This window comes from Oryctolagus cuniculus, chromosome 11 (genome assembly GCF_051225735.1).
Source record: "Oryctolagus cuniculus isolate XC-2025 breed Fujian yellow rabbit chromosome 11, ASM5122573v1, whole genome shotgun sequence".
NCBI lineage: Eukaryota > Metazoa > Chordata > Mammalia > Lagomorpha > Leporidae > Oryctolagus > Oryctolagus cuniculus.
The window spans coordinates 120,490,454-120,508,422 of NC_142877.1; the positions used below are offsets into that span (position 1 = coordinate 120,490,454).

The window sequence follows — 17,969 nt, forward strand, 5'->3', positions numbered from 1 at the left end:
GACCCAGTTATATGGTCTATGAGGACTTTTATGAGGAAACTTCACAAAGTTCATGGAAGTGGAATTAAAAGATGATTTTATTTTGGTGCAAAAGATTTTTGAGATTCACACATAGATTTTTCATAATAATGCATTTCCATGAACTTTAAATTTTTTTAAAAAAGATTTATTTGTTAGGGGGAGAGAGAGAAGGAGTCTTCCATCCACTGGTACACTCCCCAGATGGCCATAATGACCAGGGCAGGGCCAAGTCAAAGCCAGGAGCTTTATTGGAATCTTCCACATGGGTGCCAGGACTGTTGCTTTTTCCAGGATATTATCAGGGAGCTGGGTTGGAAGTGGAACAGCTGGGACAGGAACTGGCACCCATAGGGATGAACCAGTGCCCATATGGGATGCTGGCGCTTCAGGCCAGGGCATTAACCCACTGCGCCACAGTGCTGGCCCCTTTCTGATTCTTCAGATAGGCAAAATCCTTTTATAGTCTCATCTGTGATTATAATTATTTGCTTTTCTGCTAAAAGAATCTTGCTAGTTTACTGTCTTCCACACCCACCAGAATCAGTATTGCAACAGAATAGGCATTCATTCTCCTGGCTGTCACACATCTTGTGCTGGTGTCTCTGTTGCCAGGTGAGACAGCAGAGTCATTCAGAACAGTGGATGGTTTGAGACCGTGTGAAAGCCCTGGGAGCCGTGGAGTTGAGGCCCATTTCTTTACTTAATGGCCACGCTCCATTTGGGCATTGCCACTGCTGCTGCTTTTCTTTCTTTACATTTTATTCTAATATAAAATTCACCATCTTATCCCTGATTTCAATATAAACATGAGCAGAATTGCAGAACCATTCAGTCATTTCATTTTTAACTTCTTGAGGGCCTCTGTACTTTTTCCACAGTGGTTGTCGCAGCAGTGTGCACGGTTGCAGATCCTCTGCACCCTTGCCAGCACCTGTTTTCTGCTTTCTCGATGGGTTTGAGGTGGTACTTACTGTGGTTTGATTTGTGTTCTCTGATGATGAGATGTGGAACACCTTCCTGAGTGATTGTTGGTCATTCGTGTATCTGCTTTGGAGAAATGTATACTCAAGTCCGGTGCTTGATTTTGAATTGGGTTGTTTCTTCTGTTGTTGAGTTTTAGGTGTTCTGTGTACATCCTGGATAGTAATGCCTTATCAGATACATAATTTGCAGATGTGTTCTCCCATTGTGTGGGGTTTCTTTGAACTGTAACTGACCTGGGGACTGGGCGGTGACCCACACAGGAAGGGCTCATGGGGCTCACGGGCCAGGGGCTCCCCGTGATGGAGAAAATGCCAGCAGGTTAGGTGCTGCTTGTGAAATAATCAGACAAGAGGAGAAAGTCGTTGGCTGTGCATGTGAGCGTTTACTCCTGAGCCTTCTCTCGGCTTGGCCCGTGGTCTGCAGGTGTCTTCCTGTGCTGCCGCCACACTGCCACACTGCCACACTGCTCTGGTGGTTGCAGCTTTGTCGTCACTGTGGAAATCAGGAGGTGCAAGTTCTCCATTTTTGGGTCTTTGCTGCCATCGGCTTGGCCACGCCTGGCTCTGCTTCGTGGTTTCATGGATCATCTAGGAGAAAAGGTGTCAAGCAGTGACATGGAACGCTGCTCCCTGCACCCAGGAAGTACGCTTAGGAGGAGCACTGGGGCCCGGGGAAAAGTCCCTAGACACCGACACTCCCTGAGTGTTCTTGTTCAGCCGGCGTGCAGCACTGCTCAGCGGTGCTGCCGCCCACTTCCTTTAGTTCTGGGTTTTAGTTGGTGATTGGCCATCGTTTTATAGTGTCCACTGGAAGAAGTCTTGAGTAGGGTGTGCCGGGTCGAACTGTTGGATGTGGCAAGAAGATATTATAACATGTTCTTACATTTATTTATGGAAAAAACCAGAAAGCAGTTAAGCTTTGTTAATAGTTTGTTTATACCTAGTTTGACAGTAGTAGGTTACCTGTAAATCACAAATGTTGGTGGTGTGTGATGTGAATTCTTTCTACTGATCTAAAGAGCTTTGAGAATACTAAACTAAAGCATGCTGTTGCTAAACTATTTGCTCTTCCTTCAGTTCATTTTAAATTATTCATTGAATTTCTGTGGTGTGCTGAATGCTGAGAAACCCAAAGTTGCCAGCACACTAGTGTTTGAGAAAGAGATACTGCTTTTCTTAAAAAAAAAAAAAAAAAAAAAAAAAAGATTTATTTATTTACCCAGAGAGAGGAGAGGCGGGGGGGGAGGGGCGCAGAGAGAGAGAGAGAGAGAGGTCTTCCATCCGATGGTTCGCTCCCCAATTGGCTGCAATGGATGGAGCTGAGCCAATCCGAAGCCAAGAGCTAGGAGCTTCTTCCGGGTCTCCCACGTGGGTGCAGAGACCCAAGGACTTGGGCCACCTTTTGCTGCTTTCCCAGGCCATAGCAGAGAGCTGGATCAGAAGTGGAGCATCTGGGTCTCGAACCAGCGGCTGTATGGGATGCTGACACTGCAGGCCAGGGCGTTAACCCGCTGCGCCACAGCGCTGGCCCTGAGATACTGCTTTTCTGCAGTACTGTTTCATCTCTGAGGTGACTGCAGTGTCATTTTGGGGGAACTGTCCCGTTGAGCATTCGAGGGCAGCCAGGAGGTGGCTCTGTCCAGGACATCTGCTAGTTCTTCCAGCTCTCAGGCTGGAACTCCAGGGAGGCAGTGCTAGGCCATTTCCAGGAGCTGGTGAGGACGAGGCTTCTTAGGATAAGACTGTGCTTTTCAAAATGCATGTGTATGAGAATATCTGGTAAGTCAGAAATTCACCACACCTAACTTACCACATTCTGGATCTGCACAGTGTTTCTTTAAGAGCCGTCTCCATCTTTTGTGCTCTGGGTGTTGCTTTTATTGTGAATATGTTCTCAGGGAAAACTTTTTTATGTTTAACAGACTTGACACACAGCTCTTGTTATATAAGCCAGCTACTGTCTCAGGCACTTCATGAATATTGATTGAATCGTCATATTAGCCCTAGAAGGTCCCTGCCCGCTGTGCCTGCAGGGTTGATATGTCCATGGGGAAGAGAGTTAGGTAGCCCAAGCTCCCACAGCTGCTCGGTGGCATCCTGGGGCTTTGATCCAAGAGGTCTGACTCCAGTCTGTGCTGTGACTGTGTCGCAGTGCTGCAGTAAGGTCACATTTGTCTTGGATGTCAGTGTGAGGTCACACGTGTTGAGTGCCTGTGATTCTTTCCTGTGAGGCTGCTGGCCCACTGCTGGGACGTTCGCTTCCTGTTGATGAATAAGGGAAGGATGAGTAACAATCCCTCAGTTTCATTAAAAGATAGACTTCAATGGAGGTGGGGTTTTGCCTTTTTTTTTTTTTTTTTGCGTGCTCTTAATTACACACAGATACTCATGGAGGCAACTTATAGCATAATTTTTTAAAAATGTATTTGACCACTTAGGATTTAAGAAAATGGGACCTCAGTGCAGAAGGAAATGGCGTTTTCCACAGGGGAAAATTCTGCAAACACTTGTTAGCCCTTTATAGGTTTAGTGACAGTGAACTTCACTTGATGCATTTCAGTGGAAAATTGCTGACTCCTCTGTGACAGTCACACCGTCCTCTGCTCTCCTCGGGCTGATGAAGCTGGTGGGACCCAGTGGCTACTCTGAAGGACCCAGGGGCCTGCCTTCCTGCTTTGCTAGAGCTGTGGTACACGGAGTGCATTCATAGCTGTAGTGCGGGACATCGCTTGTAAATGTCACTGGAGAGAAACAGGTGCTGGGCTTCAGAACCTGGGATGGGGGGGAAGGAGGAGCGCCCCCTGTGGCCCTTGGCGAAGTAGGCAGGGTGTTGCCAGGGTGGTGGTGTGTGAAGTGAGTGTGGGCATTGCTGGGTTGAAGGAATAGTTCAAGCCAGTGCAGATGAAGGGGTCTTTGATGCATTTGGGTAACGTCAACTACTCCAGTTATTTTGGAATAAAAGGCACTCATAAAGGGAGCCATAGGGGAGAGTGCTGAGCAGGAAGGCCACGGTTGAGCTTTGTTTGAGTAGCAAAAGAGTGTTTTTTGGTTCATTCAGTGATTATTTATTGAGTGTACCAGGCAGGAATCCCTCCCCGCAGAGCTTGTGTTCCCGTGCCGGGCGGTGGGTGGTAGATGCTTAGCTTGGTGGAGGGGCCCACAGCACCCCGCAGGCGTCGGAGTCCTGGCAGAGGATGAATAACCCGGGAGCTCTGAGCTTCCTGCAGCGACTGCCTCCGCAGCTGGGTGCTGGTGCTGCCGCGCGCGGAGCGAGGCTGGAGCGAGGCTGGAGCGAGGCTGGAGCGAGGGGCTGGGTGTTCCTGGAAGTGCTCAGAGTCTGGGGGAGGAGAGAGAGCTCTTGCCTTCCCTTTTGCTTCCTTTGAGTACTAGTGATGTGTTCCGAACTGTACGCAGTAAGATGAATGGGGTTTAAAGGATTCTTTCTCAGAGTGATGCATAGTAAGCTTGTCTCCTGTAGATACGGAATCCTTGGGAGAGCCGAGAAGGTGGCACTTGCTGTGTTCTGTGGGTCAGGTGAGGAGTTCCCTGGCAAGCCCTGGTGACACTCCCTGCTGCTTCTCAGTTGGGGACACTGGTCAGGACTTCTTGAAGAACTCAAACACACAAAATTAGAGCATTGGATGGAGTTAGGCGTTACCAGCTTGCAGCCATTAGCACAAGTCCAGCATGTGCGCAGTGCCGGCCGGGGGCCCACGGAGCTCAGTGGTGCACGTGAGTGCATCCCCGCCCTCCTTTCCTAGGTGCATTCGCAGGGCACTGGATCGGAAGTGGAGCAGCTGGAGCGTGAGCTGGCATCCATGTGGGACGCTGGCATTGCAGGCGATGGCGTAACCTGATACACAAAAATGATTTTTTTAAAAGATTTTATTTATTTGCTTGAGAGGTAGAGTTACAGACAGCAAGAGGGAGAAAAAGAAAGGTCTTCCATCTGCTTTTTTTTTTTAAAGGTTTATTTATTTGAAAGAGTTACAGAGAGGTAGAGAAAGAGAGAGGTCTCCCATCCGCTGGTTTACTCCCCAGATGGCCACAACAGTGGGCGCTGCACCAATCCAAAGCCAGGAGCCAGGAGCTTTCCCCGGGTCTCCCATGTGGGTGCAGGGGCCCAAGGACTTGGGCCGTCTTCCTCTGCCTTCCCAGGCCATAGCAGAGAGCTGGATCGAAAGAGGAGCAGCCGGGACTTGAACTGGCGCCCACATGGGATGCTGGAGCTTCAGGCCAGGGTGTTAACCCGCTGCGCCACGGCGCGCCCTCCCCCCACCCAATGATTTTTATAGAAAGTTTTCTACTTGAGAAAATGACTAGATAGATAGTCCTGTGTGATTCCTTTCTTTTAAGAGAAAGGATAGTTTTTGTTGGTGCTTAGAGGTAGGAAGAGTTGGAGAGTTGGTGGAGACTTAGGGGAAGGTGACCCAAAAACCAGAACGGAGTCTTCAGACCAGCCCTGGCGGTGGGAGCACTGCAGTTTGTATTGACAGGGGCTGATGTCAGCCGTCCTCCGTCCTCAGGTGATACCTGAACGTAGTTTGTGTTTCTCTGTTTTTTCCTTCAGTCTCTGCCCGTCTCCTTACGTCTCATACTTTACACACTGGTAGAGCACAGGAGTGTACAAGTACCAACCCAGGGATGCGGCTGATGGAAAGCTGGCTTCTGTAGTCTGCTTTCTGAAAGCCATTGGTAGTTCCCTTTCCCTTCAGCGCTCATCTGTTTAGAGCCTGGTGTCTTCACCTTGCTGCAGACGGCTCTGGTCCCCTCCGTCGGGGCTGTGGCTCTGGCCTTGCTCTGACCTCGCTGCGCGTTCCTGCCCTCAATGCTTTTCTCTAGGTGCAGCCTGTCTGTCTCTTCTTTCTTCATACTGCTGTTTGTGGATACCTGTGGTTTAATGTGATAAAATTGCCGTTTTTCTGTTATATTGCCTGTTTGAGTTATAGCCAACTAGGTGCTAAATTTCCTGAAGCCCAGGACTGTATGGACACCTGGCTAAAATGCCACATTGTCTAGTCCAACTTACACAGAAGGTTTTAGAGTAGGCATGGGGACACACTGAATTGGTGGCTTCCTCCCTGGTATTCCTGGAATATCGTCCTGTCTGGGGAACTTCACTGTTAGAGATAACATAGGATTACGGGATAACAACACATCCCTCAAATGAGAGGGTTCGTTGTTTACTTTGAATTAATAAGTGCTATAAGAAATCTTACTGGGTGAGGTTTGTAGAGGACGTCTTCAGGCTGGCTGGCTTTCCCATCTGGTAGCTGTAGCTTCATTTCTTACTTGAATCAGGAAGCAGTTTGTGTTTTTCCTCCCCCCTCCTTTGCCCGCCCTGCCTTCCTGTTTTAAGACTTATCTATTAATTAATTGAAAGGCAGAGTTACAGAGGTGGTGACACAGAGTGAGAGAGCTCTTCCATCTGTTAGTTTCACGCCCCTAAATGGCTGCAATGACCAGGCCAAAACCAGGAGCCAGAAACTCCATCTGGGTTTCCATCTGGGTGCAGGGCCCAGATACTCGGGCCTTCTGCTGCTTTCCCAGATGCATTAACAGAGAGCTGGATCCGAAGTGGAGCAGCCAGGACGCACATGGATGCCTGGATCACAGGATGTGGCTTCACCCTGCTGGGCCACAGTGCTAGCCCCACTTTCTTCTCTCCTAAAAATTTATTATTTATTTGAAGGGCGGAGTTAGACACACACACACACACAGAGAACGTCTTTTCATAAGAAGTGCTCCATGCCTAGTTTAAGTGTGTTTTCCTCATTTGCTAATTGTTTTAGCTATTCATACCCTTCTGGTGCAGAAATAAATGCAAATTACACATAAGTCTTAAAATGTGACTTGGGACAGATATCCTGTCTGATTAATGCTCCATCAGTTTCCCTGTGTGGAACCTCATTTTCCTTAGGGAGAAGGAAAGTGATTGGTGAAGAGAGATTTATTCACTCTTTTAAGTGTTGATGTAAAAACTGCATGGGTTGGTCTTCAGATTTGTGTTTCTGAAACTGAAATAATTGAAGAGCTACACACAGGAAAGACGGGAAATGAGTGGACATCACAGCTGGCCTGGGGCAGAGGTTGAGTCCTGGCTGACTGCGTGGCGGGGTGACACGGGCCGTGCTCATTAATCTCATGAAGCTGTGCTTGCCTCTGTGTGGCGTGAACTCGTGACGGAGCCAGCCTCATAGATTCTTGTGACAGTTAAGTACGATGTGTGTGAGCAGTGAATGAATGTTAGCTAGCTCCACTTTGTGGTTGTTTTTATTGTAGATGTATTTGGAACACTTAAACTGACAGCATTTATGAAATGTTGAATTGTTTCAGTACTTAAAGTAATGGATATAAAGAGAGCATTAGATACTTCCTGTTTCTGTAGCAAATTCACATCAGAGAGATCAGGATTTAAAAAAATTACTGATGAAGAGTAACTTTATTCATAAAGTGCTTTTCACAGATGCAGGTATTTTTAACCTTGTGTGATTGAGGCCTCAGATGCTCATGCAAGACCTTGTGTGCTTACAGGGTGACCTTGTTAGATCTTGTAGTGGCCAAGCTGGTGGGTGACGAGCCGCTGACTGCAGACGACCTCAGTGCCTTTCTGCGCCACGCCGAGCTGATGGCCGGCTCCTTTGTGGATCAGTGCGGGACTGTGCTGAAGCTGACGTCCGAGCAGCACCCTGAGGATGCGGTATGGAGACAGGTTTCCTGTTCCCCGTGAGGAGAGAGGTGGCGATTCTTACTCGTCGTCTATGAGAGTTCTATTTTGAAAGATTAAAATATATGAAATGAGTAATAATGTACCCTTAGAATCAGGCCATACAGGTAGGGTCAGCAGTGCTCACATTGTCACCCAAAGCTAGTGGTTTACTCAGTTCCGGATGTGCTTTTCCAGGCAGTTCCCCTCAGCGAGGCGCTGTGACCTGGACACGTGCAGGGAGCTTTCGTGAAAGGTGCCGGTGCACTGTGCTGGCCGCTTCCAGGTTCTCATTTTCCCAGTGTGAGCCTAGGAGGGCGGTGTCTGGCCTGGTAGATTTGTGGTGCTGCATAGATGGTGGTGTGGCAGCCCTCCCGCTTTGAATAGATACATACAATTATACATATTTATAGGGTAAAGGCGTATACAGTTTTAAAGTTTTAATACACATTTCCAAATTGCCTTCTAGGAAGTCTGTGTCTTTTGTCCATTAAAGGAGATTCCCAGTCACACGCCATCCTGGTCCAGTGTGTCAAGCACTCTTTGTTTTGGTTAAGCTTGGCCAGGATCCTTGAGGCCTTGTCTTTACCGAGAGCTTAGAAACCAGCGTACAGCGTTCTGTTCACATCCTGCTCATCAGAATTTCTCTTTATCTTTGCTTCTCCTTCCTTCCTTCTGTCTTAAAAGTTGGGATTGTTCTTTCTGGAGTACAACGAGGCGGTGAAAAGGAGTGTGAGGCTGTTAGGACACCGGGGTGGCTCTCAAAGCTGCTGCCGGGAAGCCGGGCGAAGCAGACAGCGCGCTGTAGGGCTGTCTCCCTGTGCGGTCCTGTACAGCCAGCCTCACGAGGGGTGACAAGAAACAGGTTCCCCGTGGGAGTGGCAGTCAGCGCGCTGTAGGGCTGTCTCCCTGTGCGGTCCTGTACAGCCAGCCTCACGAGGGGTGACAAGAAACAGGTTCCCCGTGGGAGTGGCAGTCAGCGCGCTGTAGGGCTGTCTCCCTGTGCGGTCCTGTACAGCCAGCCTCACGAGGGGTGACAAGAAACAGGTTCCCCGTGGGAGTGGCAGTCAGCACGCTGTAGGGCTGTCTCCCTGTGCGGTCCTGTACAGCCAGCCTCACGAGGGGTGACAAGAAACAGGTTCCCCGTGGGAGTGGCAGTCAGCGCGCTGTAGGGCTGTCTCCCTGTGCGGTCCTGTACAGCCAGCCTCACGAGGGGTGACAAGAAACAGGTTCCCCGTGGGAGTGGCAGTCAGCACGCTGTAGGGCTGTCTCCCTGTGCGGTCCTGTACAGCCAGCCTCACGAGGGGCGACAAGAAACAGGTTCCCCGTGGGAGTGGCAGTCAGCACGCTGTAGGGCTGTCTCCCTGTGCGGTCCTGTACAGCCAGCCTCACGAGGGGCGACAAGAAACAGGTTCCCTGTGGGAGTGGCAGTCAGCACGCTGTAGGGCTGTCTCCCTGTGCGGTCCTGTACAGCCAGCCTCACGAGGGGTGACAGGAAACAGGTTCCCCGTGGGAGTGGCAGTCAGCGCACTGTAGGGCTGTCTCCCTGTGCGGTCCTGTACAGCCAGCCTCACGAGGGGTGACAAGAAACAGGTTCCCCGTGGGAGTGGCAGTCAGCACGCTGTAGGGCTGTCTCCCTGTGCGGTCCTGTACAGCCAGCCTCACGAGGGGCGACAAGAAACAGGTTCCCCGTGGGAGTGGCAGTCAGCGCGCTGTAGGGCTGTCTCCCTGTGCGGTCCTGTACAGCCAGCCTCACGAGGGGCGACAAGAAACAGGTTCCCCGTGGGAGTGGCAGTCAGCGCGCTGTAGGGCTGTCTCCCTGTGCGGTCCTGTACAGCCAGCCTCACGAGGGGTGACAAGAAACAGGTTCCCTGTGGGAGTGGCAGTCAGCACGCTGTAGGGCTGTCTCCCTGTGCGGTCCTGTACAGCCAGCCTCACGAGGGGTGACAAGAAACAGGTTCCCTGTGGGAGTGGCAGTCAGCACGCTGTAGGGCTGTCTCCCTGTGCGGTCCTGTACAGCCAGCCTCACGAGGGGTGACAGGAAACAGGTTCCCCGTGGGAGTGGCAGTCAGCGGTCAGCTCGGTTGCAGAGGATCAAGAGGAAGATTTCTGGGTAGCGGAAATGTTAGCATAACTGCCGACCTTGACACAGCTCTGTGCTGTGCACTTAGGGTGAACGTATTCTATAGCATGTAAATTATATTCCCATAAAATTGATTTAAGCACATTTTTAAAAATAATAAAGGGGTCGTTTATGTACTGATAGAAACAGGCAGAGAGGGAGTAGCTGAAGCTGGAGTCACAGTGAGTGGTGAGGCCGGCGGGGGAGGCCCTGGCGTCCAGTGTCCGCAGAGGGGGGAACGGGATTTGGAGTGGGAGGCTGGATGGTGGCAGCGTTAACTCCTGTTGTGACTGTGGCTGTTCACTGTGCACGGGCCTTGGCCTCTTTGTGCGTGTTTGAGACCCTTTTGTGCTTTTTGTGCCTTTTTTTTTTTTTAAGATTTATTTATTTATTTGAAAATCAGAGTTACATAGAGAGAGAAGGAGAGCTGGTTCACTCCTCAATTGGCTGCAATGGCAAGAGCTGCACCAATCAGGAGTCAGGAGCCAGGAGTTTCTTTTGGGTCTCCCATGTGGGTGCAGGGCCCAAGGACTTGGGCCATCTTCTACTGCTTTCCCGGGCCATAGCAGAGAGCTGGATCGGAAGTGGAGCAGCCGGGACTCAAACCGGTGCCCATATGGGATGCTGGCACTGCAGGAGGCGGCTTTACCCGCTGTGCCACAGTGTTGGCCCCACCCCTTTGCTCTTGACCTGTGCTGTGTCGGGTAGGCCAGGGTAGGTCTCCCTGGTCCTGTCAGGAAGGAAGGTTTATGTGCAGGGCCTTGCCCTTCCTTTCTCAGGGCGGACTTGCCTTTGCTTCCAGCAGGAGGAGCAATGAGATGTGACTGGAGTGAGTTCTCTAGGAGGTGGAGAAAAGGCAGGAAAACTTGGTGCTTGTTAGATCACAGCTTTAACCTTTTGAAGGCACTTGATGTTTAATTAGTGGTGATTGTGGTGTTAACCACCGGGGTGGGCATTTGACTTGTGGTCACGATACCACTTCCCGTATTGGAGAGCCTGGGCTTGATCCATCTCTGTCCAGCCTCTGCTCACGCAAACCCTGGGAGGTAATATTTAGGAAAAATTGCGTTTTTCCTTCAAATAATTTTCATCTGAAGTGGGAAGAATTACTATATACTAGTAGAATAGAACACTGTAGGCAGGTTTCTTATGGAAACCAAAAGATTTTTACATTTGGAAATTTATTGCCTATGTATTTGTGACTTGTGCATATTAATGAATATCTTATGCTTCACCGTGCGGGTGAAGGGGCCCAAGCACTTGGGCCATCCTCCATTGCCTTCCCGGGCCACAGCAGAGAGCTAGACTGGAAGAGGGGCAACCGGGACAGAATCCGGTGCCCCCATCGGGACTAGAATCTGTGGTGCCGGCACCGGAGGTGGAGGATTAGCCAATTGAGCTGTGGTGCTGCCCCAAAGTCGGATTTTCCACTGCTTCCTCAGGCTATTAGCAAGAAGCTGGATTGGAAGTGGAGCAGCTGGGAGCGCCCATGTGGGAAGCTAATGCCATAGGCAGAGGCTTAATGTTCCACACCACAGCACTCGAACAAATGTATTGCACATTTTAGTAGTAGAGTGGCATTTCAATATGTAGATATATCATACTTTTTTCATTTGTTCCCTGTTGACAGTTGATTTGCTTTGAGGGTTTTTCTTTTCTTTTCTTTTCTTTTCTTTTCTTTTCTTTTCTTTTCTTTTCTTTTCTTTTCTTTTCTTTTCTTTTCTTTTCTTTCTTTCTTTCTTTCTTTCTTTCTTTCTTTCTTTCTTTCTTCCTTTCTTTCTTCCTTTCTTTCTTCCTTTCTTTCTTCCTTCCTTTCTTTCTTTCCTTCCTTTCTTTCTTTCCTTTCTTTCTTTCTTTCCTTTCTTTCTTTCTTTCTTTCTTTCTTTCTTTCTTTCTTTCTTTCTTTCTTTCTTTCTTGACCTTTACAAATAATACTACCATAAACATCCTTATGCAAACGCCTTTGCAATTTTGGACAGGTAAACTGGGATTATAAATTCTCAGAAATTGAAATGCTGGATCAGAAAGTATGTATTTAAAAATTTTAGAGGTATTTCTAAATAGCACCCAGTACAGCACAAGGCTGTATTGGCTATAGCCTTTTATAAATCTGATTTAATTACCATTTCTCTTTGAAGATTTTAAAAAAGATTTATTTATTTATTTGAAAGGCAGAGAGACAGAAAAAGGAAAGAGAGAGAGAGAGATGCAGATACCTTCCATCACTCCCTGGTTCATTCCTCAAATGACTGCAGTAGCCAGATTTAGGCCAGGCCAAAGCCCAGTGTGGCCCCAGCACTTGGGCCTACTTCTGCTGCCTTCCCAGGTATCTTAGCAGGAAGCTAGGTCAGAAGTGGAGTGGCTGGGACCCTGTATTCCAAGACAGGATGCAGGCGTGTGAGCCCTGGTTCTCACCACGCCACTGGCTCTCATGCCCCTTTTAAAAGGTTTTCAGGGGCCAATATAGTCATTGGCTTTGCATTTTAGGTTAGCTTTTAAAATCATTTCTTAGGAAAACATTTTCAGAAGAGCCATCTTTTCATTATATGTATAGTGTCCTGCCCCACACCTCCTATGGGTAATTTTTTATTTGAATTTATTTTTGGTATTCTTAACCTTTTAGAAGGTGTTTGTTTTTAAGAATCTGTTTAGATGTAATCTTTTTAAAACAATTTTGCCAATTAGATCTTCTATCCACTAGTTTACTCCGCAGATGGCTGCAATGGCCAGTGCTGGGCCAGGCTGAAGCCAGGAGCCAGGAGCTTCATCCACGTCTCCCATGTGGATGGCGGGGGCCCAAACACTTGGGCCCTCTTCCACTGCTTTTTCCAGGCTGTTATCAGGAAGCTGGGTTGAAACTGGAGCAGCCAGGACTTGAACCAGGGCCCATATGGAATGCTGGCATTGCAGGTGGCAGCTTTACCAGCTTCACCACAACATGGCCCCAGACTTAATCAACTTTGTTTTTAGTACCTCTAGAATTTTTTTAAAAGCATATTTAGTAAGATGTAAAACCTTTGTTGAAAAACTGAGTTTATATCTTGATTTTTTTTTTGTTTTGTTTTGTTTAGTAGTCTGTGGTCCTGGAAAGTTATTTTTTCTCTGTGCCCATTTTCTTTGCCTATAATATAGATTGTATTTTGATGTAAGCATTTAGTATCATGACTGTTACATAACTAATGCTCCCTAAATGGTAACTATTAATGATTGTTATTGAATATATAATTTGTAAGTGAATATGTAATTTAGTGAATATATAATTTGCTAAGTTCATCTATATGTATGTACATTTATAGAAGTGTGTGTGTGTGTGTGTGGATCCAATTTTGGATTTTCAGGTTTTACAGAGGGAATCAGTTACGATGTTAACAACTTGGAGAAGGAATCAAAGAGCCATATGTTTATCTGCAGTAAAGAAATGCGGAAATGAATGTACTCCTAACAAATGCAAAAGCTGGCCTACCCATAAGGCACTGATCACTTGCATTTTAGCCAGAATTTCTGTGGAACAGAATCACTGAGTTATTATTGGTTTTCTGTCATGTATGAAGTTGGAAAATAGCTCAGAGACACTGAGGATGGGGTTAACCAGGACTGGTTTTTTTCTGACTACTTCAGAATCCTTCTGAATGTTGTTCCTTAGATTTGGCCATTTTTTCTACCCCAGTTCCTGATTTAATTACCACAGTTCACTAATGCTTTTGAATGTCTGGAAAGACACTTTCTCATTACTCTTATTTTTTAAAAACATCTATTTTTATTTATTTGAAAAGCAGAGTTACAGAGACAGAGAGGAGAGACAAAGAGAGATCTCTGTCTCTTCCCCACCCTCCATAACTCTGCCTTTCAAATAAAGAAAATAAATCTTTTAAAAAAAGAGCAACAAAATTATGAAGAATGAAACAGAAGCGTTAACTGTGTACACAAATAATCATTTTGACAAACAGCAGACACCTGCCGTCAGGAACATAAGACTGTGTCGTTCTGTGTCTTCTTGAATAAAGGTCAGAAAAGTTCTTATTCAAGCACAAATACCTCCCAGCAGTGGGAGAAATGTTCACTGTCACTAGCTCCCTGATAGCATTTATGCAGGTTCCTCCTAAAGCATTCCCGGCACACAAGCTCTCCTTCAAAGTACAGATATCCTGTGTACTACATTGATTTCTGATCCACAGAAATCCTGTGAAGTGCTGTGGTTGAAGTAGCTGTGGCTTTAAGAACTTGCATTATTCCTGGGTGAATATTAATCTTTATGAAGTATTTTGATGGATTGGAAAAGATAATTTTAAAATGTTAGCCACATAGCTGCTAAATAATTGTCAGACTGCACAACCAAGAAACTACCAACTGCATGGCTTTATTAGTGTATATAAAACTTGAAATGCATTTTTGTATTGATCTTAACTCTCCTTTTAATGTTTGGGGGGAAGAGTGGAATGTAGATGAAAAGTTAGAAATTAGTACCACATTAAGAATCTTGAGAAAATCCAGTCACCCCACAGGGCTCCAGCTTGTTAGACAGACAGCTGACCAGATTCCTGTCTCCAGTTTCCCTCCCCTCAGAGGGAGGTGAGCACGTGCAGGCAGGAGGACTGTCTGGGGTCAGGTCCGGAGGAGCCAGGGACTCCAGCAGGGGTCTCCCTGGAAGCAGGGGAAGAGGCTTTAAAGCCAGGGCCTCAGCGTGATCACGAAACAGGAGCTCCTGGTCACATTTGGGGGAAGCCACAAGCAGACTCGGTACTCTGAAGATGGGGAGGGGAGGGTCTTCAGATAGACTCCACGTTAGCTTCAGATGGACTTCGAGTTACATTGCTTCTTCTTTTTAGGAGGTGCTGGCTACAGTTAGGCTGCTGGATGTCCTGTGTGAGATGACGGCTAATACCGAGCTGCTTGGCTATCTGCAGGTCTTCCCTGGCTTGCTGGAAAGAGTGATTGGTGAGTGAAAGGTGACACATAGTATCTTTGTTAAGAGATCTTTGACTTGGGGCCGGTGCCGTGGCTCACTTGGTTAATCCTCCACCTGTGGCGCTGGCATCCCATATGGGCGCCAGGTTCTGGTCCCAGTTGCTCCTCTTCCAGTCCAGCTCTCTGCTGTGGCCCAGGAAGGCAGTGGAGGATGGCCCAGGTGCTTGGGCTCCTGCACCCACGTGGGAGACCAGGGGAAGCACCTGGCTGCTGGCTTTGGATTGGCGCAGCACCGGCCGTGGTGGCCATTTGCCGGGTGAACCAATGGAAGGAAGACCTTTCTCTCTGTCTCTCTCACTGTCTAGAACTCTACCTGTCCAAAAAAAAAAAAAAAAAGAGAGAGAGAGAGAGAGATTGCTTTTCATGTTGCAATACAGATTCAAGCACAAGTCCTTGATTTTTAGTGTGTCCTCCATGCTTGGAGACAGGTCATGGCATCACAGCGAGCAGCTCAGGACTGGGGACCACGGAAGCCTGAGCTGGCCTTGTGGTTTGCCACTTCCTTCTGCGGACCCAGGACCCTTAGCAGGCCTGTGTGCAGGGGTGCACGGGAACCCAGGACCCTTAGCAGGCCTGTGTGCAGGGGTGCACGGGAACCCAGGACCCTTAGCAGGCCTGTGTGCAAGGGTGCAAGGTGGAGCCTAATCCTTGGCAGAGGGTTTAGTGATGATGTGGTCCGGGGAAGTCATTCATGATGGAGATATTTGTCAGTAAATTTTCCCCAATTCTTGGAGTACCTAGAATAGGGCTTTACACATACCATGCGTTTGATTTTTTTTTTAAATTTTTTAATTTTTATTTTTTTTTTGACAGGCAGAGTGGACAGTGAGAGAGAGAGACAGAGAGAAAGGTCTTCCTTTGCCGTTGGTTCACCCTCCAATGGCTGCCGCGGCCGGCGCACCGCGCTGATCTGATGGCAGGAGCCAGGAGCCAGGTGCTTTTCCTGGTCTCCCATGGGGTGCAGGGCCCAAGCACCTGGGCCATCCTCCACTGCACTCCCTGGCCACAGCAGAGAGCTGGCCTGGAAGAGGGGCAACCGGGACAGAATCCGGCGCCCCGACCGGGACTAGAACCCGGTGTGCTGGCGCCGCTAGGCGGAGGATTAGCCTAGTGAGCCGCGGCGCCGGCCGCGTTTGATTTTTTTTAAAGATTTATTTGAAAGGCAGAGTTACAGAGAAGGAGGGAGGGAGGGAGGGAGGCAGAGAGAGGAGCACGAGAGAGTGTGCGCAAGAGAGAGCCTCTGCCTGCAGGTTTGGTTCACTCCCCAAATAGCTGCAGCGGCTGGGGCTATGCCAGGCGGAAGCCAGGAGCCTGAAGCTTCCTCTGGGTCTCAGACGTGGGTGTAGGAGCCCAAACACTTGGGCCATCTTCACTGCTTTCCCAGGTGCATTAACAGGGAGCTGGCTCAGAAGTGGATTAGCTGGGACTTGAATGAATGGTGCCCATATGGGATACCAGTGTCACAGGCCCAGGTTTAACCTGGTTGCCACAACCCAGCCCCATGCATTTGATTCTTACAAGAAAACTTTTAAACGAGAAGCCATTGGTTGAAGTAATTTTTTTTAAGATTCATTTATTTATTTGAGAGAATTACAGACAGAGAGAGTGATCTTCCATCCACTGGTTCACTCCCCAAATGGTTACAGTGGCCGGAGCTGGGCTGATTGGAAGCCAGAAGTTTCTTCCAGGTTTCCCACGTGGGTGCAGGGGCCCAAGCACTTGGGCCATCTTCCCCTGCTTTCCCAGGCCATTAGCAGGGAGCTGGTTTAGAAGTGGAGCAGCCTGAACTGGTGCCCATTTGGGATGCCGGCGCTGTAGGTAGGGGCTTAACCTACTATGCCACAGCACTGGCTCCTGGTTGAAGTATTATTGTCTTTGCTAAAAAGCTGTTTGCAAGGGGCTCTCGCCGTGGTGCACTAGGTTAATCCTCCACATGTGCCAGCATCCCATGTGGTCACTGGTTCTAGTTCCGGTTGTTCCTCTTCCAGGCCAGCTCTCTGCTGTGGCCCAGGAGGGCAGTGGAGGATGGCCCAAGTGCTTGGGCCCTGCACCCGCGTGGGAGACCGGGAGGAAGCACCTGGCTCCTGGCTTCGGATCGGTGCAGCGCCAGCCATAGCGGCCATTTGGGGAGTGAACCAATGGAAGGAAGACCTTTCTCTCTCTCTCTCTCTCTCACTGACTGTAATTCTACCTGTCAAATTAATAAATAAAATCTTTTTTTAAAAAAAAAAGCTGTTTGCAAAATAATTCACATAGACTGTGTTTCTGTGGTTAGCCATGCCTGTGAGTTACTCTTCACCGTTTACTGTTTTTCCCTTTGGGAAGATACTCAGTCTGGACAGGAGTGTGCTAAGAAACACGCCTTCCTGTGAGGGAATGTCTGAGCTGGTCTTTGGAATCCTGCGTCGGTGTTGTGCTTGAGTGTGACACCTTCAGTTACAGTTGAAGGACTGTGGACCCAGGAAACTGAATCCTGTGGAGGTGGCGTAAGGATGCGCTGGGCAAGGGGGGGTTACACGCTCGCTCCAGCACGGGACCCGCGTCCTCGCTGTAAGGCTGAGGGAGTGGTGTCTGCCTTCAGTGGGTTTGATGAGGCGTCCATTAAATAATGTGGAAACACTGCAGTCAGCTCCCGGAAGATGGCGTATTTCGTAGACGGCTGGAGGTGTTCGTGGATCTTAGCGGTGCTGCTTGTTCTGAGTCTAGGAGAACACACCCTGCCGCCGGGTTACCCGGCCACTGAGGGACGAGCAAGGTGGGGCCTGTCTTGGACTCAGCCGACTGCGGTTGTCGGATGAGTTCTTTGACAGAGTTGCTGGAAAATTGTTAGCTACCTTTTTTTTTTTGAATAAATGGAAAGTCCAAATGAGGGTGATCGTGACTCACTTCCCCCAAATGGAGTGAAAGCATTTGAAGAAGAAGGCAGGAGAGCTTTCTGATCGTTGGCAAGGGCCGGCGTTTGGCCTGCTGGTTGAGGCAGCGGATGGGATGTCCACGTCCCGTGTTGGAGTGCCGGGTTGGATGCCCAGCCCAGCTCCGCACCACAGCAGAGGTGGCTCGCAGGGGAGGCCTGCACCGGATCCCTCACTCCTGGTTGAGCCTCAGCTGAGCCCCAGGCATTGCAGGCATGTGGTGAGTGAGCCGGTACATAGGAGTTCTCTGCTCTCTCAAG

The 17,969-nt window shown here is 48.8% G+C and overlaps 1 protein-coding gene across 6 annotated transcripts in view; it reads left to right on the top strand.

The window, feature by feature from the left end:
- ATXN10 (ataxin 10) overlaps nucleotides 1-17,969 on the top strand; it is a 154,748-nt gene that overhangs the window by 52,035 nt on the left and 84,744 nt on the right. For 5 of the 6 annotated variants that reach the window (XM_002723648.6, XM_017339764.4, XM_089307739.1 and 2 more), the window contains 2 exons: nucleotides 7,539-7,704; nucleotides 14,659-14,767. In XM_002723648.6, coding sequence (XP_002723694.4) covers nucleotides 7,539-7,704; nucleotides 14,659-14,767 — 275 coding nt within the window. The remainder of the gene's footprint in view (nucleotides 1-7,538; nucleotides 7,705-14,658; nucleotides 14,768-17,969) is intronic. The other variant, XM_089307740.1, reaches the window with a different exon arrangement.